Here is a 26,726-nt window from a genome sequence, read left to right on the forward strand (position 1 = left end):
TAACGCGCCGCAACGGCCACGCAACGGCCACTGCCCGCGGCGCCCATGGCCCGCGCTGCCGCCGCCGCCACGGAGCGGGCGGGGCGCGCTGGGCGGGGCCGCGCGCGGGGGCGGGGCCACCCCGGGCGCGACGGCGGCCGCGCGGGACCAAACGCCCCCCCGCCCCCGCGCTGTGTTCCGCACGCGTGCGGCGGCCATGGGCCCGCGGGAGCGGTGCCGGCGGCTGGAGGCGCTGCTGGGCGCGCTCTACGACCTGGGTGGGCGCGCGGGGCCCCTCGCTCCCTCCCCGGGGGATCGCTGGGGAGCCCCGGGCGGGGGGAGGCGGGAATAAACCCGCTGTGCGAGCTGCCGCGGGATGGGCCGTTCACTCTGAAGCGGAGTGACGGCGCGAGTGACGCGCTCTGTGCTCCCACGCGCAGGTGACGAGGGCGGCGCGGCGGAGGCGAGCGGCGAGGAGCGGCCGGACGGCGAGGAGGAGGAGACGGCAGCGGCGGCGGCAGCGGAGGCCGATCCCGATGCCGGTGCCGGTGCCCGTGCCGGGGCGGGCGGGCGGGCGCGCGGCGGCGCCCGCGGCTTCTTCGGGGAGCTGCGGGCCGAGCTGCGCGGCGCCCCCGCCGCCCCCGCGCCGCCCGCCGCCGCCCCCGCGCAGGTCGTGGTGTTCAGCGCGCCGCGGAGGCACCGGGACCGCGACCGGGACCGGCACCGCGCCGCCCAGGTACGGCCCGGGGCGCCAGGAGCGGGGGAGCCTCGTGCCCCTCACCGGTCTAGTTGCTTGTGTGTCATGGGAGCGTGTTTCCTGGCTGTCTTCACGTCTCCTTATATACCGCAGGCTTGAAGGTAAAAAGGAAAGCTGCGAGTAACTGTTATTTCAGTCAGACAATCAACCAAGGGTTTGGATAGGAAGTTCATTAAAGGCCCTTTTCCCTGTTTCCCAAGCCCTTACTAGAGGCTCCCAGATTTTTTACTCTTTTTGACTCTTCGCCATGATTAGGGCATCCCCCTCCTGCGGCAGCTCAAGGAGAAACACGACCCACCCACACATTTGTTCTTGCTGCCTGGGTCAGCCATGTCCCCAGCTTCTGAGACGCCTCCCGCAAATCCCCACGCTGTGGCCAGTTCCTCTGCTGCTGCTGACCGCGCTGTGCGAATCCCGGCGTGCGGGGAACCCCTTCCAGGCGCGCAGGCAGGTTTCCAGCAGGACCCCTTGCCCTCGCCTGGCCTGGGAGCAGCGCGGGGCCGCTGCCAGCAGCGCAGCCCGGAGAGCCGCCGTCAGGCCTGGTGCCAAACGCGTGGCTGGGGGTCAGCAGGCGCTGAAACCCGCTGTGCCCCCCAAACCTGCCCCCAGGCTGCCCCGGCAGAGGAGCCAGCGGGGAGCCGAACCGCGTGGAGCGGCCTTCCCGGCTCCTCACCCGCGCTCGGCCTTCGTGGCTCTGCGGGGGGTTTCTTCAAGCAGAGTTCACGGCCCTGATACCGCAAGCCCAAATCCAAAGTCATCTCTGATGGGCCAAACTGGCTGTCTGTGATTCAGTGAGGCTTGCTGATATCCAGGGTTTGGCTGTTTCAGCTTTCAAGAGGGACCGAGCAGTTGGTTGCATCGGTCAAACTTTCATACTTTTCTGATAGATTCTCCTTAACATTTTTTTCCAGTTTTTTTTTGTTTAAACAGATTTTTTTTTTCTCATGCTTTTTACAACTTCTCTTTTCCTGCCTGAGAAGCCTGGCGATTGGCCTGTTATAAAATGTTCTGAAAATAACCACTTTTTCACATGTTTGAAGCAGTAGGTTTCCAAAAAGGCTTTTATGGGGCTGACCAGTGGTTCTAATGAATGTGGGGGGATGCTGCAGTGTAGCTGTAGGTCTGTTGAACCCAGAGAGATATTCCAGCATCCCGCTTGCCAAACTCCCTGCTCCCCAAATTTGGGGATCAGGCATGAACTTAAATCACCTTGAGATGTATTACAGCTTTGAAATGTCCCGCATAGAATACAGCTCGAGGGAAGGAAGGAAGGTAGTCAAAGGCTTTATCCACTAAAATGTGGTAGTTACGACTGCCAGGTAGTGTTGGCTTTGACGTGTGTGTCCTGAAACGTCTCGGGAAGAGTTGGTGATGAGAGGGGCAGATCTGAGGCAGGAGCTCTCTGGGTTCCCTCCTCATCTTGTCCTGTCCCGGGCAGTGGAAGGGTCCCTAGGGAAAACATCCCAAATGCCTCCTAGGAGGAGCAAAAGGAAGGTGCGTACGGGCCTTGCCAGCCACTACGCTTCCCTACAGCAAGCACACATGGAGCTCCCGATGGGTGTTTGTTTATTTTCTTTCCCCAGGCTACAGGCTAAGGTCCCTTGGAAAACTCCTCTCCAGCCTGAGAACTGCTGGGGGAAGGTCTACATATACATTGCTTAGTAGAAAAGATGCTTTCACTGATTCCATTTTGAACATCTGTTGCTCGGTGACAGATGTTTTGTTGGGTTTTCCATTTGCTGAACAGCACTTTGGGGCTGTTTATATTGCATTAATAAACCAGGATGTAGGCATTAATGTATTTGCATGCAGCCATGAATTAAGTGTTGTTCTTTGTGTTGTCACAGCAAGCAGTGCGTACACGAGTACCACTGTTCTCTGGGTGAAACAAAATGACTTTAAGTTCGTGTCCTAGCCTCCAGGAGCAGTTTTGGTATGGACTTAGAAGAGAAAGCTGTATGATACATAGCTCACATGCAGAACTGCTTTTGGAAAGCGTAATTTAAACTTGAAGCTTCAAAAATGAATTGCAGCTATTATTTTGACTGTGTTCTGTCTTTCTCAAATATTAATCTCTTTGTGTTATCAAATGACCTAAGGAAGAAAATTTTTAAGAAAGTTATGTGCCTTGATGGTACCCTATACTGTGCAGGGTTGTTCCAATAAGACCCTGCAATATCTGTATGTTAAAAATGCCATGAGACCTTCATTTTTTTAATAAATCAAGGTCATAAATATAGGAAAATATTCTGCTGGAAAGCTGCGTACAGCACCCTACTGCTCATTTTATCATTTTACCACTTTTTGGAAAACTGTCACAATCAGCATTTAAATTTGGTTTGCTTGTTATATTGAACAGAAATATTTTGTTTTGGTTTTTATAGACCCAAAAAGTATCCAAAGAGAAAAACGTGAACAAGGACAAGCACGAATTCAACTTTGAAAAAGTAAGTCACCTGGATCCAACCTCAATGTTCCTGCGTGCAGAAGGGTGTATTTATAGGCTTAGGAAAGCAATTCTAGGAAAGGTTATCTTTTGCAGGTGAGCATTTCCTAAGACTTAGCTTTGGCTGCAGGCCATGCTGGAGGAGGAGTCTGCAGTATGGAGCGGGAGGCGTGTTACAGCTCGTGGCCTTTCTTTCTGGTCTGTGATAATATGAGGAGGGTCACTGTGTGCTAGCTGGGTAGAGATATGTGATTTTTTTCATTTGTCTTTTTGCTCCAAACTCTTCTTACATAAGCATAACTAGTGTTGGGCTGCCTAGGTACTGATGGGTTTCAGATTTGTGCAGGTTATCTGCCTGGCCACTGCCCAGGAAAGTGCTGTGATCCAGTGAAATCTGGAGGCTCTCTGCCATGTTTTTTATTGCCAAAAATGTTGGAGATTTAACCACAACCTTGGAAAAGGTCCTAATTCATCCCTGCGTCTGCTAGGGTCTTCCTGTGCATTGTCAGCTACGCAGGCTGTGTAGTCAAACCACCTCAGCGCCTGCACGCACTGCGTTTGCAGTCCAGGATTTTGCAGTGGCAGATTTTGGGGTATCACCTGGCATTCTTTGGGAGTACAGCTTTGTTTCAGTCTGTCAAGCATTGTGTTATGCCTGTTGGATGATTACAAAATGCCTCCCACTTCCCGTCCCGCTTTAGGCTCGTTTGGAAGTGCACAGGTTTGGGATCACCGGCTACGAGAAGCAGGAGCAACGCGTGTTGGAGCGGGAGCGGGCCATCATGCTGGGGGCCAAGGTAACGCTGCCTTGTTGTGTGCTGGCCTGTGGGGTTTGGGATTTTCCTTTTTTTTTTTTTTTTTTTTTAAAAGATGAGATCCCTTTCCCCCTGCCCTTTCTCTGAGCTGTTTCTCTTTTGCTCTGACCCAATTTCCTGTTTGGTCTTATCTATTTTTTTTGTTTGTTTCTGGTTTTGTTGGTTTGTTAAACTATTTGAACATTTCAGCAGTGATGCCACTTCTGCTCTTTCTTGCAGCCCCCCAAAAGAGAACATGTGAACTACAAGATTTACCAGGAGAAAATGAGAGAGAAAAGGACAATGAAGGATGACAGTAACGGAAAGGTGTGTGTGAAATTTCTCCATGAAAAGAAAGGCTGCATGTAGGAGCTAGTCCAGTAGCCTGACACGCAATGCCCCGAGGCACAGGAGGAGAGCCCGATCTCTACAACTACTGCTCCTCTGAGTCGCTCCCTCCTAGGACCAATTTCATCAGTAAAAGCTGATTGTGTGCAGTACGAAAGGTTCAGAACTGGGCTTTTGTGGTGGTAGGTTTCACTTCCTCATCCTTTGAAGTTGATCGATTGACCACACAAAATAAGCAGTGTTTCTTTTTTCTTGCATCTTTTTTTTAGAAAAAAGAAAAAGAAAAAAGAAACGCTTCCTGTTGATGTTTGATACACGTTATCTAACAAGAGGGAGCCGGATGTTTAGCTGGGTTCCTATCAGCACCATTCCATCTAGGATGTTCCTTGTTAATTAAAGCAAGGGTGAGGTGTGTGCTGCACCCATCCGGCAAGGCTCATCTGGCTGCCATCCTCCCCAGGAGCTCTCTGATGCAGGTGGGAGCAGCGAGCTCCTCTGTCAGCCTCTTCCCAGCCGCCCTGTTTTCCATCCAGGGGAACCTACTTCTCCTCTGTCGCGTGACGGGAAGCCAAGCCCGGGTGCAGCTGAACCCTCTCATTTGAGCGGCACGCTCAGCTGGGAGCGAGGCATGCTGGCCCGGGAGGAAGTCAGTATCTTGACACCAGGACCTGTCACAAACCCAGAATGCAGGGCTGTCCCCTCAGGTCATTAGATTTAGCTCCTTGCGTGGCAAGGGCAGCATCTTGGTCTTGAGAGGGCTGCACCTTGCGTGAGGTGAGGCCAAGGGCTGTGGGGTCCTGCAGCAGCTCCACAACAGCTCATGTCACTTGTGCTGTCAGGGCTTAGCCTGAGGAGGAGGCTACGTTTGCTTTGCGTGCACGTGGTTGTTTAGCCAAGATGCTCTGTGGTTTTTCCATTAAAATATTTATCTTTAAAAGCAGGAACATAAAGGAGGCCCTCTTAAGAAGAGGAAGAAAGAAAAGAAGGAGAGGTGAGCCATTTCAACATGTCAAAAATTACCTTGCTTTTGCTTAAGCCTTCCCACTCTGTTGCCCCTGTGTAAGTATGCGCAGTCTTATACCAAAAGTGACACAGACCAGAGGGGGAGGAACTTTTCCGCCTACAGATGAGCTATTAGATGCAAAATGGCAATCTTGGTCTGTGTCCAACACTTTTAGAGGGTTTTGGTTACATGGCTTAATTGAGGATAGGCCAGTTCTCCTCTGATGTGTCTAAGGCCGCAGCTGTCAGGGAGATGGATGGAAATCCCTGTGGGCGGACCCAGGCTCTGGCCCTTGCCTTTTTTACGGTGAGCATTTGCTGTGAGAAATAATTCTGGCAAAACAAGCTACAATATGCAGAGGCTTGAAAGGTAAAGCGACGTTCTTAATTATAGTGCAGCTGGCTCACTGAAATGCATTCCTTATCTTCTTTCTCTGTCTGAAAGTGCATTATCTGCTATGACTTAGTATCACATAATATCAAATACTGGTTGCATAAATAGATTGTAATTTTTTTCACCATATTGAACGTTTAGGGGAGTTTCCAGTCTTTCTCTTAATATCTTTGTCCCTACTTATATTTCAGGATGGCCAAAAAGAAGAAATCGGTCCCCAGCATTTGGCCTGCAGGACAAGTTGGAAAATTCAGAGATGGGACCTTGATTCTGCATAGCAGTGACATAAAGAAAATTAAATCATCTAACGTTATCAAATGAACTTACAACACAGAATGAAATGGACAATAAAAACATGATATATTGCCACCACAACACATCTACAAATATTCTTGCCTTCCCACCACATCCTAACTCTTTTATTTGGCTTTTAGTTTCACAATTTCCCATCTTCTCTTCTGCTCTGGTGAGAATGAGAATCTACCTCACATTTTTTTCTCTTTTTTTTTCAATAAAAATTAAGATGCTTTTGTTTGCTATTTTAGTAGCTAGCAAATACTAAAGAAACCATTTTACTATTTCTAGAATTCATTTATTGGCTACGAGGAAAACACTGGTTTAATTCATTACTTCAAATAAGTTAGTAAAAATACATGGTTCTTTGATTTCATCTAGAAGGAATATGTGAAAAATCAATGCATTTTTTGCCCAGAAGCTAAAGTAAGTATTCCTAAGCACCTCTCAGACATGCATCTGTTTCTGTAACTATCTCAACTATTCATGGGACTACACAGCAAAACTCCAAACTTTTTAAGATTTCAAAGTTATCTGCTTTGGAATGATTTTTTTTTAAAAATATTGTCGCAGGTAAGAGTTGCAGATGCAACTTGTATATGTGTGCAGAGACCTCAAATTTATTTATTTATTTATTTCAAAATCCAGGTCGTGGTGGGGAGAACAGGACCTGTTTCAAGTCCTGAGCCAAGTGAGACAGAGACAACCAGTTGCTGTTATCAGTTCATTGGTAACCCGTGTTTGTTGTGATCAGTGTTTCTATACTAGGTGTGATTTTTTTTTCTATAAAATCTGTAAAATCTAAAGCTTTTGTGTTATTTTTAAAATTATTATTATTTCAACAGTTATCATTATTTCAACAATTTGGTGTTTCTTGTAGTTCTGGTCCATAGAGTTGAGGGACTTTTGTTCGTTGTTGTCATTGAATGATACGTTTCCATTAGAAATGGCAGTTGTTAGCAACATTACAAAATGTCCTCGCCGTTTTACCCCAACCAAAAGAAACTTGAGTGTTTTATGGGGAGACAAAAATAGTGTTAACTATCAAGAGACAGGAGGAAGGCTCATGCTCTGCTGCTTACATGTGAGGTTATCTCGAGCTTGATTGAACAGCTTTGGCACTGAAACGGATGTATTTGAGAAGGTAAATAACCCTTATCAGGGATAGTTTTTGGTGTGTGAGTGAACTTCAGCAATTGCAGGAGGGCTCGTGAGGCACGATTCCTGGCTGCTGTCTTGGGGTCAGAGTGAGGCAATACTAAAGTGAGCAGAGAGGTCTGGGTCACCTTGCAGCTGGCGTAATCCGTCTCCCCTGCTGACAGGGCTGCATCAGGCTGCTTTTTCTCAGTTTAAGATAGTGTTCTGGGATAGGGAGACCTGCACGGTGGAGAGGGATGCTTTCTCACATGCTCCTTCCCCCTGTCCCATCCAGAAAGTGCTGTGCAAATGAAGAGGGCTCAGACGGCTAGCCCGGGAGGGAAAGTGGAGCCAGATGAAGAGGGGAAGGGTTAGGGTGTTCCTGTAGCCACATGGGAGGGGATGGGTGTGCAGGGACAGATTGCTAAATATTGTTACAACATTTCATAATTGCTTAATTGGATTTCTTCTTGTTCAGTATTGGTTGCAGATTCAAACCAGAATTAACAGTCCTGTTTGGTTTGGGAGTATGCAGACTAAAGAAATGTCAAATCACTATTGCATGCAAAGGTGTAATCAGTAAGCAGGATTGAGCACAAGGCGCCAGAGTCGCTGAGGCAACAAATAGATGTACTGTAACATCCAAAGCTTAGCCTGTATCTCCTCATTGCTGACTAATCCTTGTGGTCGCTTTTTCTGGTCTTACTCTTAGATAGGGTTGGTTCATCTGGCTTTGAGAATAGTGTGTTGTGGGAGTTATGTCCCCAAATCATCTTGGGAAATGAGTATGTTCACTTTCTACCTTCAGAACTTAGAAAAGCTGTTTAAGGAATTAAGCTTTGTTAGAATGGAGCGCCTCATTGCAGTTCCTGTCTCAGGCTCTATAAGCTCTGCTACAGAATGGGGTTGCAAGAAATTAGGTTCCTAGATTAAAAACAAACTTGCTAAGAATTTTGTATTTTTATCACCCATGTAAAATGTATGTGTATGCATTACAAAAGTTTTCTGTTTTATGCTGATGCATAGCTTTTTAAGAGCGAACTCCCATGGTGATTTAAGTTGGCCACACCACATCCTGCTAGCATGCTGGTCTCAGTTAAACATGGTAGCTTTAATCAAATTTTATTACTAGATACATTAAAACACCATGATAAGCACTGTCATTTGGTAAACATAACTGCTGAGAACCTTCTACGCACCTAATGCTTCTCTGAACTGAAATATGTTATTAATTAACAGGGTATGTTCAGCCAGCAAGCTGTGTCACTTTTGGTGCATGTGAAGGCCAGTTCTGACTGGATAGGTAAGTAATTATCAGCAAAGGACAGTGCAGACCAACTTACTTTGTCTTCTCTCAGCAGCAGGATAGGGGAATGAGGGAGAAAATAAATCTTTGTTTTCTTCCCATCTGTTCTCTATCAGGCTTTTTATACTGTAACAATAAGCTTGGCTCTTGTTTCCCCGTAAGCTAAAGCTACTGTCATTATCTCATTAACAGAGATTTGTCAAGGTTGCCTGGCTTAAGTGAGCTTTTTTCCGGGGGCTGAGTGTGCTGTCTCTGTGGCGTTGCTCAGTCCCCTCAAGGGACCTGCTCGAGGCAGGTGTGCAGCTCCAATACGATGGGTAGTTTAACTGTCTCGCAAAGTTTTGCCCTCCTGCCCAGACAAGCCTTCTGCCTCCACCATCTGACTTGTACGCTGACCCGAAGGCCTCTGCAGTCAGATCCTCCAGGTGACACCGTTGGAGTAAGCAGAGCTGGAAAGTAATGTCAGAAACTTCCGGAAACTTCCACAGGCCCGAAGCCTGTAAGACAAGGTGGAGAGAAATAACATATCCCAGTATACTCTATAACCAACACAGGCCAGAAATAATGGAGTGCTGGGGAGGGAAAGAGAGGTTTCATGCCACTGAATCCAGGGTACCCGTTAAGCCCAGAAATTGATGGTTTCTCCTGGGAAGACATCTTAGTGTTCTCCAGCTAGCAGATTATTTGGACAGTGGTAACAAAGCACATATCAGCACTTGGATGTATGCATCCTGCATGACTGCCTCATATGCATTATGAAATAGTAGCAATAAATAGAGTACTGATGCTAAATTTGTTGGCAATGTATTAATAATTTATTTAGAAACTGTAAAACAGCATAAACTCATATGTCAGGTTTTCCAAAAGGGTAATAATAATACACAAAGTTTTACTCTGACCAAAAGACAAAAAGCATTTTGTTTTCAATTCAAAAAATACAAACTTTTGCCATGGGTACAAAATTATAAAAAGTTGATATTCTCCACTTGATCTGGTGACAGACACATACAGAAGAGATGTATATTTCACCAGCTCCAAATTTATATAAGCTATGGGAAATGATGGTAAAGAACAAATGTCATGGTAAGAAGAAAACACAGAAACAAGCTCTTGTCTTTCATTTAACAAGGAGTGAACACCATTATCTTATTCCTTTGCACGTTTTTTTGGTTGCCAACATTTAAGTTAGTGTTATTCATGCTTCAACAATCAGAAACTAAGAGCAGTTCTACCTCATGCATTTATTCTAATATTCATTACAAAATGACTTCTCACCATGCTTTCATTCAACTACTTAGAAAGCTTGCTATTTTTATTGACAACATTTAACACAGTGGTAGTGACAGCCACCATGATGAAAGAATGCACTCTGCATCTATAAAGGTGAATGTCGGTAGATACATACAGACATACATATATGCATATATATGTGTGTATGTTACTCTGCAAGAAAATGTTAGAAATCTTCCAACCCAGATCCTTGGATTTGCCTGCAATAACAAATACATAACATAACATCATTTAACAGAAAGGGAAAATGCTGCTGGGTACCCATTTCAGTAAACCATGCATCTGCCTTCTGTGCTGTGCAAGCATGCAGATGTCCTGCACATTTATTTGTTCTTTTGTGGCTTGCCTGGCTTCTGCACAAAGGAAGACCGAGTGTGTGTTACTTGGAATGGACTTGTGCTTCAGGCTGCCGCTCCAGTCATTTGTGTGTGCAGCAATCAGTGGTACCGAACAGAGGAACTGATGGAAATGTTGTCAATAAAAACAAGAAGCAGCTCACTTTCAGTTCACAGCAGAAAAAGAAAGAAAAGACTCTCCATCTTTGTTTGGTAATTTTAAGTGATGAGTGCCCTTTACTTTTGCAATGTGTTTGATTTGTTACCATAGCCTGTTGAAGGACTTGGAATTGTAATCTCCCTTTCAAAGCTGGTCTAGCCAGGATGTTTGGGTTTTTAATATTGCTCGGCTTGGTTCAAAAGTTAATCATTTGCTTTGCTATTTAAGCAAAAAATGCTGGAAAGCTGGTAAGGCCTGAGGTTAGGTCTAGCAACTCTGTTTGCTCATCTTTCTGTTTGAGCAAAGGATGTACTAGAAGGCACCAGAATGTGCTGCTGTTAACAGGCTTTTAACTCCTTATCCCTCCTCACAGGAATAGGTAATATGAGTTGTGGTCCAAAATGCACCACCTCTTGTTGGTTATCATAAACACAGTGTTTCCCATATAGTGTTAGTGGCAGCTTGATCTCTCTCTCCCTATAACCTTGTTTATTAAATATTATTACGTAAGAAAAATCAGTGTATCACATTTCTTCTTGCTTTAGAACTAGAAAATTAGAGTATTAGGTGTTCTCTGTCATCCTTACTACACTTTGAAAACAAATAAATAAAAAATGAAACCTTATACAGCACTACGACAGAAATCACCAGCCAAGAACCATTTACAGCAGTACACTACAATGACATTATTTACAACACAATGGAATGTTATGCATATAATAAGTTACATTAATACCTTTCCTCTTAAACTCTGATATATGTAAGCTCATGCTTTTTATTTTGTGCAGTCCAATATATTTTGCTCTATATATCTTAACTCTATAGGCAAGGGAGGTGTTTGTGCTGTTTGCCTGTCTTTTCTTTTACAAGCTAAATCGCTTTCCAAATTCAAGATGCATCACAGTATCCTGCTGTCCTCACTGACATTCATTTTATAGCATATACCTTTCAACATCAGAAATATAACAAGGGATTGTCAGCTAGGCCTGTGCTCATACTGACGATAAATTTTAGTATTCCCTTGCCTGCCCTGTCAACTCTTTTGAACTAATGACAGGGGGAAAATGTAATTGAAGCAGAATAGCAGTACCTTCCGTGGGAGGGCTGACGGGGTGCCAGATGGCACAATTTTTCTAACTGATCTCACTAAAGGTAACAGGGAAGTTTGCAGAGGAAGGAGCCAAGAAGAAGGTTCATAAAGGATATTGTTTGAATACAAGAGTAGACGAAAGCTAAGTCCCTTATTGCTCCCCAGGACAGAAAGTTTACCAACTGTATTTAGCAACTCTAGGGACATTTCAAATTGACTTATCGGGGACTCAGACTGGATTCTGTTTATTGGGAAGGGTTTGTTGTTCTTAAGCATTAAGTCAATTCACCCAACTCTATCCCATGGAGTCTGGGTTGTAGTGGACAAGATTCATCCTGGTGCAAATGGCTCTGCTCTCCTGCTTACATGGAACAACCTGTCCTCTGGGAGCAGAGCAGTCCCACAAAATGCACCTCTGCAGATGTCCTGGTGTTTGGGAAGCAGGACGGGGTGCTTGAAGTCAGAGAGTACAGCACAAATCTCCCAAGGAATCAAGAGGAAGTAAGAGACACCCAAAGTTGTCCCATTTGGTATCTACGCTATCTATCTACAGTATCTAAGCCCCTGGGTTCTTCCTGGAGAGTCAGCAACACGGTTGCTGCAAGGACCATACTGAAAGCTGTCTCCCTCCCTCCTACAGAAGGATTTTGGAGATAACAAAAACTAGCACAAGAGAAGCTGTAGAAAGTGATGTGGGTTTCTTTCCCTCCTCTTTCCTCAAGCCATTGCAGAGTTGGAGCCCTAAAGAAGACCTGGGAAGAAATAGAGGAGAGAAGCAGAGGAGCGTGTCACTTGGCACAGTGCGGACAGTGTCTCCACATGGACACTGAGGTGAAGAACAAGGAGACTGGGCGGTTCATAACTAGAAAGACCTTGGGGAGTTACCTGAAGAGAAACAAACTACCTCCAGCTGGAGCAGAGAGGTGGATACTCCCCACTTCTCCCACCCGATGCAATTCTGAAAAGGGAAAAATCTCTGCTGGTCTATGTTCAGGGGGCTCCCACTGACATGTGGATGCTCTACATAAATAGTTGTGTGGGGAATAATAAGCCTCCTAACATAGTTCTAACTGCACTAAGCATTTATTACTGTTAATGAGACTGCCAAAATGCACCCATCTGAAGTCGTGAGACTGTGCTCTGTCGGGGTAACTTGGTTTATCACTGTGGACTGAATCCAAGCCCTTAAACGTGTACACAACCAACATACCGACTTTGTTTAGACCTAGGCTATGTAAATATTGCTAATACAGGATGCTTACATCTAGCTGTCTTCCTTTGATTTGATTTGATTTTGCACTGTGTTGAAAGGAGACATCTTATCAATGCTGGGATATGTAGAGAATAAAAAATGAGCTTTGGTGAGCTTCTCTACATATCCAAAGTGTGTTCCTACCCACCGTCCTTACTTTCATTAGAGCTTAGTAACCTGCATTGCTGCATTTTCCCAAGGGAACCACACTCTAGGAACTGGTACCAAAGCAACTATGAAAACTAAAACCAAGTACCACAAACACTTCTAAAACACTTCTACAACCGTTTCAGGATTAATTTTAACATCTGGCAATGGCTGAAGATTGGAAAGACTGAAGTTCATTTGAATGTTCTTCACAGAAGCTGGGAGGATAGACAAAGGTTCAGTCCTTTTACTCAAGACGGTATTCTTTTGCTTTTAATACTAAAAGTGAAAGTGGAGCGCCTTCTGGTATTAAAATGATCAAAGGAAGTTTCTAATATAAAAAACTATATGCAATTTATGTACAGTATAGCCATATACTGCTCTGACAGGCAGTTCTCAAAGCCAATGCTATGATTACAACTTTCATGTTTGTAAAAGACAGTTTTACAACAAGCACACTCGGGAGGAAATTCAGGGTCCAGTAGCATTTTAGCTGAGGTAGGTTAAAGCAGACCCACTGAATTAGAAAATCCTGCACGAGTTCATATGGCATTAAACAAAGCCAGAAATTAAAAGTTGGTCTCTGCTGTTAAGAAATCAAGACGAATGTAGCACAGTTATTCCAATGTCTAAAAGCTTACTAGTACAATCCATTTAAGACTTGGAAGAAAGTGCAGTTGCTTTCCCACTTAAGCATTTAAATTCATTTTCTCTTGCTGTTGATTTTCTTTCCTATGCCAGTCTTGACATCCCTGAAGGTGCATTGCTGCTCTGTAGGAGAAGTGGGCTGGCTATAAGATGATTAGTTGGTTACTCACAGACTATTTTTTGATTGCTAAACAGCCTGTGCCTATCTCATTCTGGGTTGCCTTCTTTCTTTATTCCCCCTCTCCACAGGGCTGAGAGGTGGCGTGACAGCAGTGAGGATCCAGGTTGCTCTGTCACAGTGAAGCCTTGCCATCACTCAGCACTACCGAGGGATGCGCTCAGGCTGGGACAAAAGCAATATGCAGCAATATGCTTGATGGCCAGCAGGCTGTCCCAGGAGAGCCCCGGGCTGTTTGTCCTGTGGCAAAGGTTTAAGCAAGGCAGTAAACTGGATTTTGCTTAGAATATTTGCTTTCAGGATTAATAATTACACATCTGGTAGCAGGGGTGTGTACGTGTATACATATGCTTGGAGAGCAGAACGTATGCAAGCAGCAGGTTTAGTAAAAGGAAACAGTACATCAATAACATGTCAGAGTCTGTTTTTCCTGCTTCGCAGCACCACGCTTAAGTAGAATGGCTAAGTCCTGGGTGGTGCGGGCTCAGGCTGCCTGCTGCAGCTTGCTCATACACGACTGCTGTGCACATACCCTCGTGTCTTAATTTGGTCAGAGGAAAAGACACGCACGAACAAATCAGTGTATTTTCCGGGAACAACATGCAGGTGAAAGGACCATGGTTATGGGGTGTTCCATGCCAATCAGACTCAAGTTGTCAGGGACAGCAGCTGAGATGGCTTCTGGTTTTCATGGGAGATGCAAGGCAGCCAAAACTCCCAAAAGGTTTATGTCCCAGTGCAGAAAAATTCTAGCATTAAGTTACTTGTAACATTAAATAATTTATCATTAAGTCTATGAGCCTCTCTTGCTCAAATGCTTCATTAGCATCAGATACTATTTAGCTCACCCTAGTCTAATAGAAAATTAAGGCTTTTGATCTCAAAACTGCATTGGAAATACAGCTGCCTGGGATCTATCAGGATCAAGGCTAGGAAGCAGCATAGAATACTTGCAAGTACAATATTTAAAGAAATGTCTTATCAGTTCAATTCAAAGGCTTCTTCCCTGCACTCTTTTGAAAAGATGTGCTGATGACCACAATTAGATCTTCTGTTTGTGACAGTATCCACAATCATACTTAAATAAGAAACACTAAAATACACTGAGAATATTTTTCTATTTCTTGTATGTGAATTCTGTAAATATTACGGTGATATCTAAAATAAGCAAAACTATGAAAGCATTTGGAAAGCATTCTTTTTGTTTTTGAAGATAAGTGCAAGCTTTGACACTACACTTAAATCTAGGGAAATATAATCCATAGACTAATATAGTTTAGAGCAAAAAGGGATAAATATGGTCATTTGAGCTCTTGGATATAATGGGCAAAGGAATCTTGACCAGAAATTCTTCCACTGACCTTGCAGCTTCCACTTCAGCTGTCAAAACATGTGCTGTCTTGATTTAAGGACTTCAGGGGACAAAAAGAATCCAGTTTATCCCCTGGTAAATCATTTAAACAGCTGTTTGCTCCCTAGTCTTACTCTTACATATTTTTCCTGCGGTCCTAGTATTTTTTTGAGCATAAATCCAGCCATGATAGAGAAAATACACTTATTTTTACCTTTCACCTTTTATATATATATATAAATATATATATATATACATACACACATATATACACCCATGTACGCAATGCTGTGTAGATATGTTCAGGTACCCATTTGCAAGCAAGTGCCACTTCTGGGAGAATGCTTGGTATGGCTGTTAAGTTAAAAATCGTGTGGGTTAGCTGTAACCAGCAGTTTACTTGGTGAAAAGCACGCTGCATAATATCTTAAGTTAGGGCAGAGAATGCTTTTATACTGACTTACTGAGAAGTGCCAAATCACACTGAGAGAGCTTACAGAATCCAGCTTGTGTTGAGGCACCAAAGGCTTCACTAGTTGCTGGGCAACTTTGGCTGTTTTATACTTTGTGGCACCTCCAGTCCTGTGTGTAGAGTCACCTGCACAAAGAAGAAGTAACATTTAGAAATTAAAATGAGAACTGGGACAGGCCCAGCAGAAAGCGTATGTGAAGGCTAAGAGCAAGTAAATGCCAGGGGAAGGGCTCTTTGGATCAAGGCTAAAGACATCAAGGACATTTATAGAGATGACACTGAACCCCTGAACTAACACGTATCCCTTCTTCCCTCTCTCTTCAATAGCCCATGGTCTAGAAACCATCTTCATCTGGATACCATTTTCATCTCTTCCCAAATCTAGTCACCAACTGTATGTCTCCAGCAGTGCTGTTCACTAGCCACGAAGTGGGTGGCATCTTTATAGGAGGGATTCTGAGTAATTCCAGAAAGAGATCACACAGTGAAACTCCTGTATTAAATACAAGAAAATCCTGTTGTCTCTGATGTCCTGGCAGGACAGAAAAGGGAGCATTTTAGTGCTTCTGCTATAACCTCATGCCTCCACGAGGCCATGGTTCCACATCACCATTTAAGAGCAAACATATGCTTAAAACAGGAGTTTCCCTGTCCCCCTTGTCTGCCGTCTCACCCTTGTCTGCATAAAACAGTTTAAGCCATGTACTTAGAGATATTTTAAAAATACAGATAATTAAAATAAGAGGTGAGTTGTGAGTGAAAAATCTGTGTGGAAATATGTAATGAGGTGCCCTGAGAAGTATCTGTGTCTCTCACATTGGTGCATCAACAATGCCATGAAAGCTTCTTGAAGCATTTGGATGCCACTAGGAACTGATATTAAATGTTCATGTAATGACAAGGCCATGTGACAGCGCTGATTTCAGTCCAGGTGTTTTTAATCCTATCTAATTCTTCCACTCCTGGCTGCTTTGATCCTGCTTGACTTAAGTGGGCCTCCTTCAGTCCTTATGCTCCTGGATGTCTCTGTAGGTACAGGTCCTAGTTCCCCCTTACACTAAATCCTGTTTCTAGCCATCAGCAGTGATCTTGAAATAAAAACACATTATATTTAAAGAGGGCTCCTCCAAGGGGAGATCCTCTTGAGAACAGGGAGAAATCTCCAAAATTCATGAACAACAAGAATGATGTTGTTTGTTTTTTTCTTGCAGGACTAATTCTCAGACTTCTGCTGTCTTTGCTCTGCTTACTACTATGCTGCTGATATTTCTCTCTTTCTCATGTTAATCATCACCAAACATGAGATCTCAGAGTATTTAGGATACTCCTGCTTTTCAGTCAATCTGGCAGAGGAAGTCTTATCACTTTGCTTCTTTCTAAGTGCACCATTGCAGCAACATAAGTGTAGGAATTAGCGTGTGTGTAGGTACTTTTCCTTGTTTTTACAACACGATTTCTCACATCTTGGAGGCAAGACAGAATGTTAAATAAAATTTTCAAAAAAGCAGTAGTAGCCCAGATGTGAATTTGGGAAGAACCCATATGCACATTAATTGCCAACGAATGATATTACCGGTCACAGCAGCAGTGGTGAGCATACATTCTCCCTTAGATGAGCAGGAGAAGACAGACTGAGCTGCAGGAGACTTACCTGGACATTTCGGTTGAGGCTTAATGCAGGCATGAAAACACCCTCGACATTTTCAAATGCTGGAGGCCCTTGCTGCTGCCCATTGATGTAAAAGGTCAGGTTGTGCTTGTTCAGGTCCAAGAGCACACCAACAGTGGCACCTTTAGAAACTCCCCCTTCGGTCCTAGGAAACAGAAGGAGCGCTGGTTTAGTGGGGTGCTGGGTTAGTGGAGGCAGAGGGCACGCCGCACGCTGCAGCTGCTCTCCCCATGGCAAAGCAGCCTTACTGAAGTGAAGGAAAAATGGAGCAGCCCAGTGAAAAGATCATTGCCACAGGACTTGAGAGTGGCCAAGGCGCACCTTCTCCTGAAGCACAGGTACCACATTCATCAGAGCTTAACTGGGGGGCTCCTAAGAGAAACTAAGCCCGTCTCATCTCCAAGTGCGAGCTAAGGACCGAAAAGGGTGTCCCAAACTGCAAGGCTCATTTTCCTAGAGGGGCAGCATACAGAGCACTGCAGCGGTAAGGGAGCAGGACAGGCATCAGGAGAAACTGCTCCTCAGACCCTCCCTGCAGGAGTGGAGTGAGGCACTGCAGAGAACGAACAACCAGGAAACTTGTTTTTCTGGGCATTCATTCCTAATTATTATTTCTGCTAAAACCTCTAGACTCACACTTCCAGTTTGACGTGCTCACATTGGAATTCTCTAAAAAGACCTAAATTTTCAGAGGCCACAAAGCCAGAACAGATGTAACAGATACTGTTTCTGAGGAGGAAGGGAAAGTGGGACTGATTATGGGTAAGTGTAGCTTCATGACTGACAAGGTGTCCAGCTGTTGGACTAGCAGCTGTTTCAAGTGTTGGGGTGCTGTTATTACTATTAGTCATAACTGGTTGTGTCAGGAGCAGCTGCTGGAGCTGTCACTGTATCAGAGCATGATACCCTCAGTCAGCTACTGCAGGCATTAATAATTTGACATTAATGCACTTCCCATTGGGGGTTAGAGAAACCCAGGACTACTTTAAAAAGCAGTGAGCAAGAAATCTACTAGATGGGCAGCTTCTACCAGAAGCTCTGGCACTTTGCAGATATCATGGGAGGTCTGCAGCAGAATTACAGCCTGACACAATTTCTTCAGGGTAAATCAGATTGAAAAAAATCAACTCAGAAGGGGAAGAAGCAACCTGTTTTTTGTTCCGTGCCTTTCCCTCAGGCAAACACAGTTCATAAGATAAATGCATTCTTCTCGTAACACATCAGAGTCGGTAGGAATAGATCAAAACATTTTAAAAAGGGGGAAAAATCAAAATCCTTCTAGGAATAGAGTGCAGAGTAAGGATTTTTTTATCTTATCCACTAGGTGGCAGAAACTGTTTGCCTTTTGACTAATTTATGTGCCACATCCTATTTCCTCCAAAATTAAATAGAGTTTTTTATCTATGCCAGTGAGCAAAACAGTATTTTAACTTCTCTATTTCAAGCTCTTCAGAGAATAACAGTATGGCTGAGAATCATGCATTTTGCCTTCAGATGTGTTAGATTTAAAAACTATGCAGTTCTGAAGTTCTTTATTTGCTTTCTAGTACCTTAAGTATCAATAGGTTTGCCTTTGAACTTTTCTCCACATCCATAAAGCATATGGTTTTGCAAAAAGGTTAAGATACTTACTTATCCTCAGTGTCTGTTTTAGATTAGTTTTATTAAAAACACTCACTAATATCATAAAACTCATGATGATATTGTGAGAATGGCAGTGTTATGATCTAGACCCACTTACAACGGTTATTTTTTCCCCGTTAAGAACAACCTTGATTGTGGTGTCCCACGCTTTATATCCTGCAGGGTTTTAAATAGATTTTATGACATCTTTTTAAATGACATTGATTCTCTCAGGCAACAGAAATGGCAACTTTGCCTTTTTGAGGTTATTATGCTCTTTCCTATATAGTAAACTAATTTGCTTCTTGGGGGCTAATTAGCTGCCTGTCCCAAATGCTGGCATTGAATGACTGTCCTCCACAGCCCGTGGGGCGGCGGGGGGAGGAGGCTGGATGGCTCCGCTTGCAGAGCGAGCCGGCTGCGCCGCGGGAGCCAGCCCGGCTCTCCCCGGCATCTGGAGGCTCCAGGACGGGGCCTGCTCCGCTTCCCGGCCGCGGCTCTTGCAGGACGTGAGCAGGCCGGCTGCCCCGTTCCTCCAGCTGCACCTCGCCACAGCCAGCGACACGCTGTGGCAGGGCCAAGGCAAAGTGGGTGGGTGATGCTTTTCCAGGAGGCCGGACCTTTCCGGAGGCTGAGCAGCGGCTCTTCGGAGCCCCACCATGGTTCCCTTGGAGGAATCCACTGCTTTTGGGACTGCTCTCACATCGCTTCCTTAAGGAGCAAAGATGGGAAAGTGAAAGCTCCACAAGGAAACTTTACACAAGGCATTTCCTGACTCTACTATACATCACTTGGACATCACTACGAGATTTCTTTTTTCTTTTTTTTTAGTTTAGTCCTAGTTGCAACAACAAAAAATAGCTAGATGAAGAGGCTCAAAATAATGCTCTCTCATGATGCACTTCCATGGCAGCATATAAAAGAACTGCTGCTTTACTGTAATGCATTTGTAAACTGCTTACAACAGCTATACCATAGGCTCATAATCTGCAGGCTACCAAAAGGAAAATACAAGCTTTTGTTACAATATTTCTTCAGGAAATGCTTTGCATTTATTAAATGATAATCAACTTTTGAAGATATGCACTACTCTCTTATCATTTCAAATAAACCTCAGTTCTCATACCTCTTTTCAAGCAGTCCTGCAAATATTAATTTATTTCTCTGTGTAATACTAAGTGCTGGGTGCTGCCTGTGCACAAGTGTTGCAAATAAGTCTGGAAGGCCTGAGTAAAGATGAAGAAATTTGGCTCCTGTAAAAATGCTGCTGTCTGTTGCAGCAGAGTCTCTGATTTTAAGCACATTTTCAGCAGCAATTCGGAAAATTTGCAAAAGAGGAAGGAATGCATTGGCTTTGTGAATAGAGAACACCAATAAGTTTTGCTCCTATTGAAAAATCAATCTTAACAATTTATGAGTACTGTTTAATAAAACAAAGAATTGGCTTAATTACACATGTTAATAGTATCCAATGTCATATTTTTGTTTATCAATGCCTGCTCTGAAGACCTTTGTAGTCAGTGAGTGGAGAGACCTCTCCTGATTACAGTGGACTTTTAGATGACACTCCAAAATCTCTAGATTTTGACTTCTCCCAAGAGAGTGCTTATCACTCTATTTTAGTATAAAACATTTTAATGTTTTTCCTCTCCCTACATAACAACATTGTGGCTAAAATATCACCTATACTACAAGGTATTCCTGCTTTGGGGAACATTTCCAAGGAACAGATCCATCGCCCTGGTTTATTCTCATAAAGATTCAGAAGGATGCAAGCCTACTAAGGCTGCTACGAGGCTACCAAGGCTACTGAGACAGGGCCTCCATCACCGTAACATCTGAGACTCTAACAGCTTAATGCATCTTCTTCGGGCAGTGATGCTGCTCGGTTATGTGCCTATCTCCCATGTGGAACAATAATCAGGCAGTGGCAAATGTTCCCACAAGGCTACTACATCTAATGAGTTAACAGATTGACCTACTTGATTGTCATGGTTAAAAATATAACGCCTAGACCTAAATTCATTGAAGCGCATGTGATTCCATGAGAATCCGTGCCCTTGGTAAGCGTGTACTTCCCTTGAAAGAACATTCCACTAGTCCAGCCGTTCCTTGCACGTGCCTGTACAAGTTCTGTGTTTGATCTAGCAAAAAATGGGAAACCATCAACAGAAATAACTTTGTCCTCCTGTTTAGCCAGAATGATTGGAAATCCGAAGTGTTTCCATTGTTTGTTTCCCAGTTTTGCTTAGCTATTGTGCTGCTTGCCTGAAAGACTATGCCTAGCACCAAATCCATAAAATAGGTTTCTGGGACAGTAGCACACAGAAGGTTTGCCAGCATTTTTCCAGAAAACATAAGCTGTTTCACAGAGCATTAAAATTAATACAGCTTAGCATTACTTCCGCTCTAAATCTAATCAAGATATTAAAGGGACAGAGAACCTTTCCAGAGATTATCATGCTGAAGTTATTTTATTCTGTTTTAATTTAGGACATGATCTAAGGCCTTTGGAGTCAGTGAAAATATTTCTGTTGACTTCAGAAAGCTTTAGATCCAGCTATGAAGTTCTTCCATAAAATTGAGCTATGAACTGGAGCAGTGGAAGTCTGGTAGATGTCACCTGCTGCTCTTGGAACCTCCTTTTTTTTTTTTAGTAACTCATAATTGAAGAGCCTATACTTTTTTTTTTACATCATTTTCCCATCATGATAGAACAGGCATTCAAATACTTAGATCATTTTCCAAAATACACCAGAGACTTAGCATTCTAAATCACACTCCTTGGCCGAGATCCTTTCTTGGTTCCCTCAGTAGTCAGTTGATCTTCAGCTGGGGCCTGACCCTCTTATGGAAAACTGATAAAGAACGTTGCAGCTCTGAGCGATGATACCCAACAGGGCTCCAAGCAAGGCTGAGTGTTTCCCTACACAGTGCAGCATCATGTCAAAGAAAAGCCAGCGCCAGGCAGAGTTAGCTGATTTAACTATTGCAAGCACTGAAAGCCATGCAACAATGTCAGCACAACATTCACTCTAACAGGTATCATCTCTCTGTGACCCAGCCCTGGAGCTACTGGTTTAGCCCCATCTATAACACTGTTCTGTTGCACAGAGCACAGAGATCCACTCATCATGAAAAATGGGTTGGGTAATGATGGCTAAAGGGCATTCAGGCCTTCTCAAATCCTTCTTCTACAAGTTGGCTGTACTTGCTGAGACACTTTTCAAAGCTCTTCAATAGCATGGCTCAGTCAGATGGAAGCTGTCACTTAGTCCTCACCAGGAAACATTCCCTTGTGTCCAAATCATGCTACATGTAACCTACTGCATTACATTTGATCAATCAGCTTTCAGGACTGGCAACAAAAACCTACGTTAAGACAGGAAATCACCAGTGTGCTTGCCTAATTATTATGCAACCCTGCAGCCAAAAATCCTCCTGGGGAGGAGAATCAATTACCTTTCTGCTTGCACTTCTCCAACAATGGAAGAGAAGTCCAGCATTTCAGATCGTGTTGTGCTTTTGTCACACTGGATGAGACACACAGGAACTTGTTTAAATCACAGCAGGGGTGATCTAGGCTAGATCTCAGGGGAAACTTGCTAATGAGAATAAGTGAGAATAAGAAATACCAACACAGAATGCTCTGGAAGATTATGATGTTGCTGTCACTGGTGATTTTTAAGAACAGGTGGAACAGACTGCTGTCATTAATAAAATTGGTATAATTAGCAGGGAGATGGGCTTGCTGAGATTCCTTCCTCAACTGCAAGCAGGAAAAAACAGTCAGTAATGAGCGAAGCGTGTAGGCAGAGCTTACCGATTGGTGTGAGAATTGCAGTGCATGAACCAGCTGCGGTTGTTGTCAACGTACATGGCCCATGCTTTGTCATCCTTGCCTAGCATCATGTCCTTGACTACGTTAATCCTGGCAATGCCGAAGGCTGGATCCGGGTGGTTATCATACCGGTCCACATGCAGTTCCCAGTAATGCACTCCCTTGGAGAAGGCCGCCGTGCCGAGAACCACCCGATCATCGTAACTACTGCAGGTGGCCGTCTGGTTGTCATTGGACAGCACTATGTCTCTGTGGGCTGAGGAGGGGTCAAAGCTGAACCACGCCACTGTGCAGGGAAGAGAAAGAAAGGCAGCATTACGGCAGAATGGGCTGCGGTGAAGTGTCACCTTGCTGCAATTAGGAGAATAAGATTCTACCCTCCTAAAGCACCTTCAGGTAGGACTTTACTGCACCTTCAAGTAACAGTCTCTCTCTGTTACCATAGACATTACACAAGGTTGCTTTGCACTGCTTCCCAGCTGCTTCTCAGCTCAGAAGTGATTGTTGGTTAGTAAGAGGTAAAGAAAGGAAGGGTTCATACAATCTGCATGGCCCATAAAACTTGGAAGTTGTTTTTCAGTTCATTTAGCATAAAGATGTTGTGGAAGTGTAAATTACTCATGTGCCTTACATTATCTGTTCTTGTCTCTTACAATGTGAGCTTCTAAGGGCAGAGACTTTCTTCTCTCACAGTAACGATAGTCATTGAGGAGACCAAGGCTTCTACATAGTATAGCAACAGCTCACATAAATAAATCAGTTCAGGACTGCCTTTAATGGAAATGGATTTTCAGTCCATGTTGGTTAGGACTGATTTCACTAGCTTATGCTCTAGGTGTCCCTGCTTGAGCAGGGGAGTTGGACCAGATGATCTCTAGAAGTCCCTTCCAACCTCAACCATTCTGGGATTCTGTGATTCTGTGATTATCAAAGGACAAAAATAAAAATGAGAAAAAGCTCTTAAAGTATACATATTTTATACTGGCCTCTTTTGGCAATATAGCATAAAAGCGGAAGTGATTATTCCCAGCATGTGCTTCTGAATTTGTTACAATATCATTAATGAAGATGAACTTCTTGTAATGCTCATATGGATGTCAAGTATAATTACACAGGAACATGCACAAATTCCCATCCCTGTCTCATCAAGCCTTACTGTGAAATTGTATCAGTAGTGAAGAAGAACACAAGTGCCAAAGAATGACAGAGAAGTAGAGACAGGGAGTGGCATACAAATATGCTCAGTGTGTTGTATAATTACTTCTGTATGCTAAAACAAATCAGGATCTTTAATTAACCCCCAAATCTCTACCACCAAATAAAATGGCATGATTTGAAAGTTGAAGTATTACTGACAATGCAAAATCTTCTAAAGCCTAAAGAAATTTAATTTTATGGTCAGTGAGTTTTGGGCTGCATTGTTCCCCCCAGTTACTGTAGGTTCAGTCTTTAGCCCTAGTGCACTTCAACAGCCAACAAGATACATATGCTGCATATGCTTTTGGGTATTGGCTTCTGCAGATATTCTTGGCAGAATTGATCATCTATATTTGCGTTAGATCCAGTCAATCAGCACTGGAAAAGCATGTGCACAGAAAGATGCCTGTAATTTGAGAGTGTCTGTGCTCCAGTTTACACACAGCAGGGACATAGCAGCACAGCCCTGCCTTATTGCTCTGCCTTCTCCAGCTCTGACCTGGAGGTTCATGTTAGGAGGGGAGCTCAGTCTGTGCATACTCAGTCCCTGATCTCTCCACTGAGTGGATCCAAATTCTCTATGCTAATTGGTGCCAAATACATTAGTGGATTTAATGGGGTGCAAGTATCCTGCCACTGAGACCTGCAGCTTTTCATTTAGAAATTGGAAAAAAAAAAGAAAAAGTAACCTCACCATCTGACGTCTGTAAAACAACTGTCTTGCTGTAAGGACCTACTCCTGATGAATTAAAAGCTTTGACTCTTGCATTATAGGTACTGTTGAAATGAAGGCCATCAATAGTACAGAGAGTCTCCTTGCCAACATATACTTCCTAAGCAACACAAAAGAGAAAGAGAGAGGAGGACCATTTACATGTTTCTCTGATCACCTCATGATCACATGGTCAAACATCTAAATATAAACCACATATAAAAAGCTTCTTGTTGCTTCAGAGAATATAGAGTTAAATATGGACAACTACAGCAGAGGAGGCATCAAGGAAGATCAGCAGTGGACACAGTAAGATAAAGCTAGGGGGATACAACAATACACTATAACATTAAAAAAAATCTTTTTTTTTTTTTTTTGTACTCCTTTCCTAAAACATTTAAACATTTACATGCTTTCTGGATCCATGCAGCAGAAGCAGAGATGCTTTGGCAACCTTCCCTGTCCCCTCTTTCCCACTTCAGACAAACATAAATCCATATCCCAAGGAAACTTCAACACAAAGACACACAAATAAATGCTGAATGAATTTCTCACTCGGAATTGGCCACCATCTCCATCATCAAGTTCCAAGATATAACCCTCCACTGGGTTGTGGCTCAAAGGTGGCATCCTCCAAGCCAATGTCACACTGTTGTTTCGGGTGCAACACTTCTCCAGCTGCAGTAATGGGACGGGTGGCACTGTAACAGGAACTGAGTACAGATTAGTGTAACTCTGCCCTAACCCATTAGTCTGTACTCTGAGCAAGATTGTGACTGGTCACTTATTACATTAGGTAGACTGGTAACAAAATCTCAGAGGTTAAGTGGGATACAAGTGATGCACTGGCCCTAGCCTGGTCTTCTGCCCAAGGCTGAATTTCATCATTCAGGACATTTCTGCAAAATTGCATGGTCTCTTGCAAGGGGCTGAGTAGTGCTCTGAACATTTTTATTGACTTAGTTCTTAAAAATGTCAATTTGCTCCTTTTTTATCTACTCTACTCTGAGCCTCTGGATTATTTTCTGTGTTGTGTCTGTGTAAGAGCAAGCCCTTGAGCTGTTCTTTTGGTCCTACTCTACTTCTTCGTTTACATTCTGTGTAACAAGTACTCTGTGGGAAAATGGTTATTGTTGTGCCATGAGGCTAAACTGCTACCCCCACATTGAAAGTGGCATAGAAGTCCATCATCATACTTGGCATTACCCAGCACTGCATTGAACTCAGATGTTGTGTAGCCCAGGAAGAGTGTGGTATGAAAGGAAAGAGCTTTGTAAGTAATCTCTTGAAGGTTTTGTTTTCCGCAAAAAGAAAAGAAGCAAAGTCTTGTTGCTTTTCCTTTGTATTTAAGGATGATTCAGAAGGTATTATAAATAAAAATCTGCTTGTTTTTTCACATGACAAGTTCAGACTTTTCTCTCTCTAGAAGGTACTAGAGAAGTAGCAGAAATGTGACAAGAGTAAAAAAGAATGGAAAGTGGGGAATTCAGAGGCAAATGAGAATTTTAAATGAAATGTTCAACTTGGAGTTTTTTTTCTGTGTTTGTTAGTATGTATAATTTCAGTGAAGTTTGGAGAAGACAGCTGTGTCAGCCATCCACATTCCTATCACTTCTTTAAAGCTGCTAAGGTTCTCAGGAGGCGATCACTAGGTCCTCTCTGTTTCTAAGATTGCCTCTGGAAAAAAATAGATGAAGACCTAATTCTCAAAATTTCTAAAAAGTTATATACACTGAAATGTCTTCAATAATTTGCCCAAATTCCACCTCTCCAATTGCCCGCTCTTGGGAATACCAAGGGGACATTTTTAGAGTTTGTTCACATAAGGTAAAAAGGTGCAAAAAGGAGTAGAATCCTTGAGTGAAGGTAACTTGTTTGTAAGTCTCTTTTAATGCTTAAAGTAGGAATGTCATGCAAGATTAGAATATGTTTTCATGTTTTAAAACGCGTGTGTTCCCATTTCCTGAAGAGAACACGAAACTTGGCCCTGCGCATCCGATGCTATGGGGAAGACCTGGGCTGCTTTACCCTGTAGACATGTGCATTTGTGTGAGTAATCCTTAGGCGCCTCCTACTCGCTTTGGGCCAGCCTGGGACCTGAGCTGCCCGGCCACGCAGCAGTGCACGGAGGGGTAAGAAACACCCACAGAGCAGCTGTCCAGCTTTGCTGGATTACGCTCGCTCCTGTTTTAATCCTGCCTCCTTCCTAGAGCAGCCGGACAGGGAGGACAGAGATTCACCTTGAGCTCAGATTCCCTCTGGGAGTGGGGAGGGTGAAGTCTTGTAAAAGTCAAAGGAAAGTGT

The 26,726-nt window shown here is 43.7% G+C and overlaps 2 protein-coding genes across 5 annotated transcripts in view; one reads left to right on the top strand and one right to left on the bottom strand.

Annotated features, from left to right (window-relative positions):
- The first annotated feature begins 126 nt into the window (after positions 1-126).
- Positions 127-6,095, top strand: FSAF1 (40S small subunit processome assembly factor 1). The gene is made up of 9 exons (XM_088534836.1): positions 127-257; positions 420-521; positions 830-837; positions 992-1,273; positions 3,121-3,183; positions 3,884-3,979; positions 4,217-4,303; positions 5,266-5,315; positions 5,912-6,095. The coding sequence occupies exons 1-9, from the start codon at positions 197-199 to the stop codon at positions 6,039-6,041; spliced, it is 879 nt and encodes a 292-aa protein (XP_088390962.1). The 5' UTR covers positions 127-196; the 3' UTR covers positions 6,042-6,095.
- Positions 6,096-14,887: 8,792 nt separating this feature from the next.
- Positions 14,888-26,726, bottom strand: part of TRIM67 (tripartite motif containing 67) — a 31,477-nt gene continuing 19,638 nt past the window's right edge. For 3 of the 4 annotated variants that reach the window (XM_088534880.1, XM_088534879.1, XM_010216341.2), the window contains 5 exons: positions 24,978-25,123; positions 24,405-24,543; positions 22,496-22,799; positions 17,032-17,194; positions 14,888-15,506 (listed from right to left, as the gene is read on the bottom strand). In XM_088534880.1, coding sequence (XP_088391006.1) covers positions 15,441-15,506; positions 17,032-17,194; positions 22,496-22,799; positions 24,405-24,543; positions 24,978-25,123 — 818 coding nt within the window. In that variant the 3' untranslated portion in view covers positions 14,888-15,440. Of the gene's footprint in view, positions 15,507-17,031; positions 17,195-22,495; positions 22,800-24,404; positions 24,544-24,977; positions 25,136-26,726 lie in introns of all 4 variants that reach the window. The other variant, XM_088534881.1, reaches the window with a different exon arrangement.

The sequence above is a fragment of the Tinamus guttatus genome, unplaced genomic scaffold (assembly GCF_059628265.1).
Source record: "Tinamus guttatus ecotype Peru unplaced genomic scaffold, ASM5962826v1 Tinamus_guttatus_pri_ptg000601l, whole genome shotgun sequence".
Lineage (NCBI taxonomy): Eukaryota > Metazoa > Chordata > Aves > Tinamiformes > Tinamidae > Tinamus > Tinamus guttatus.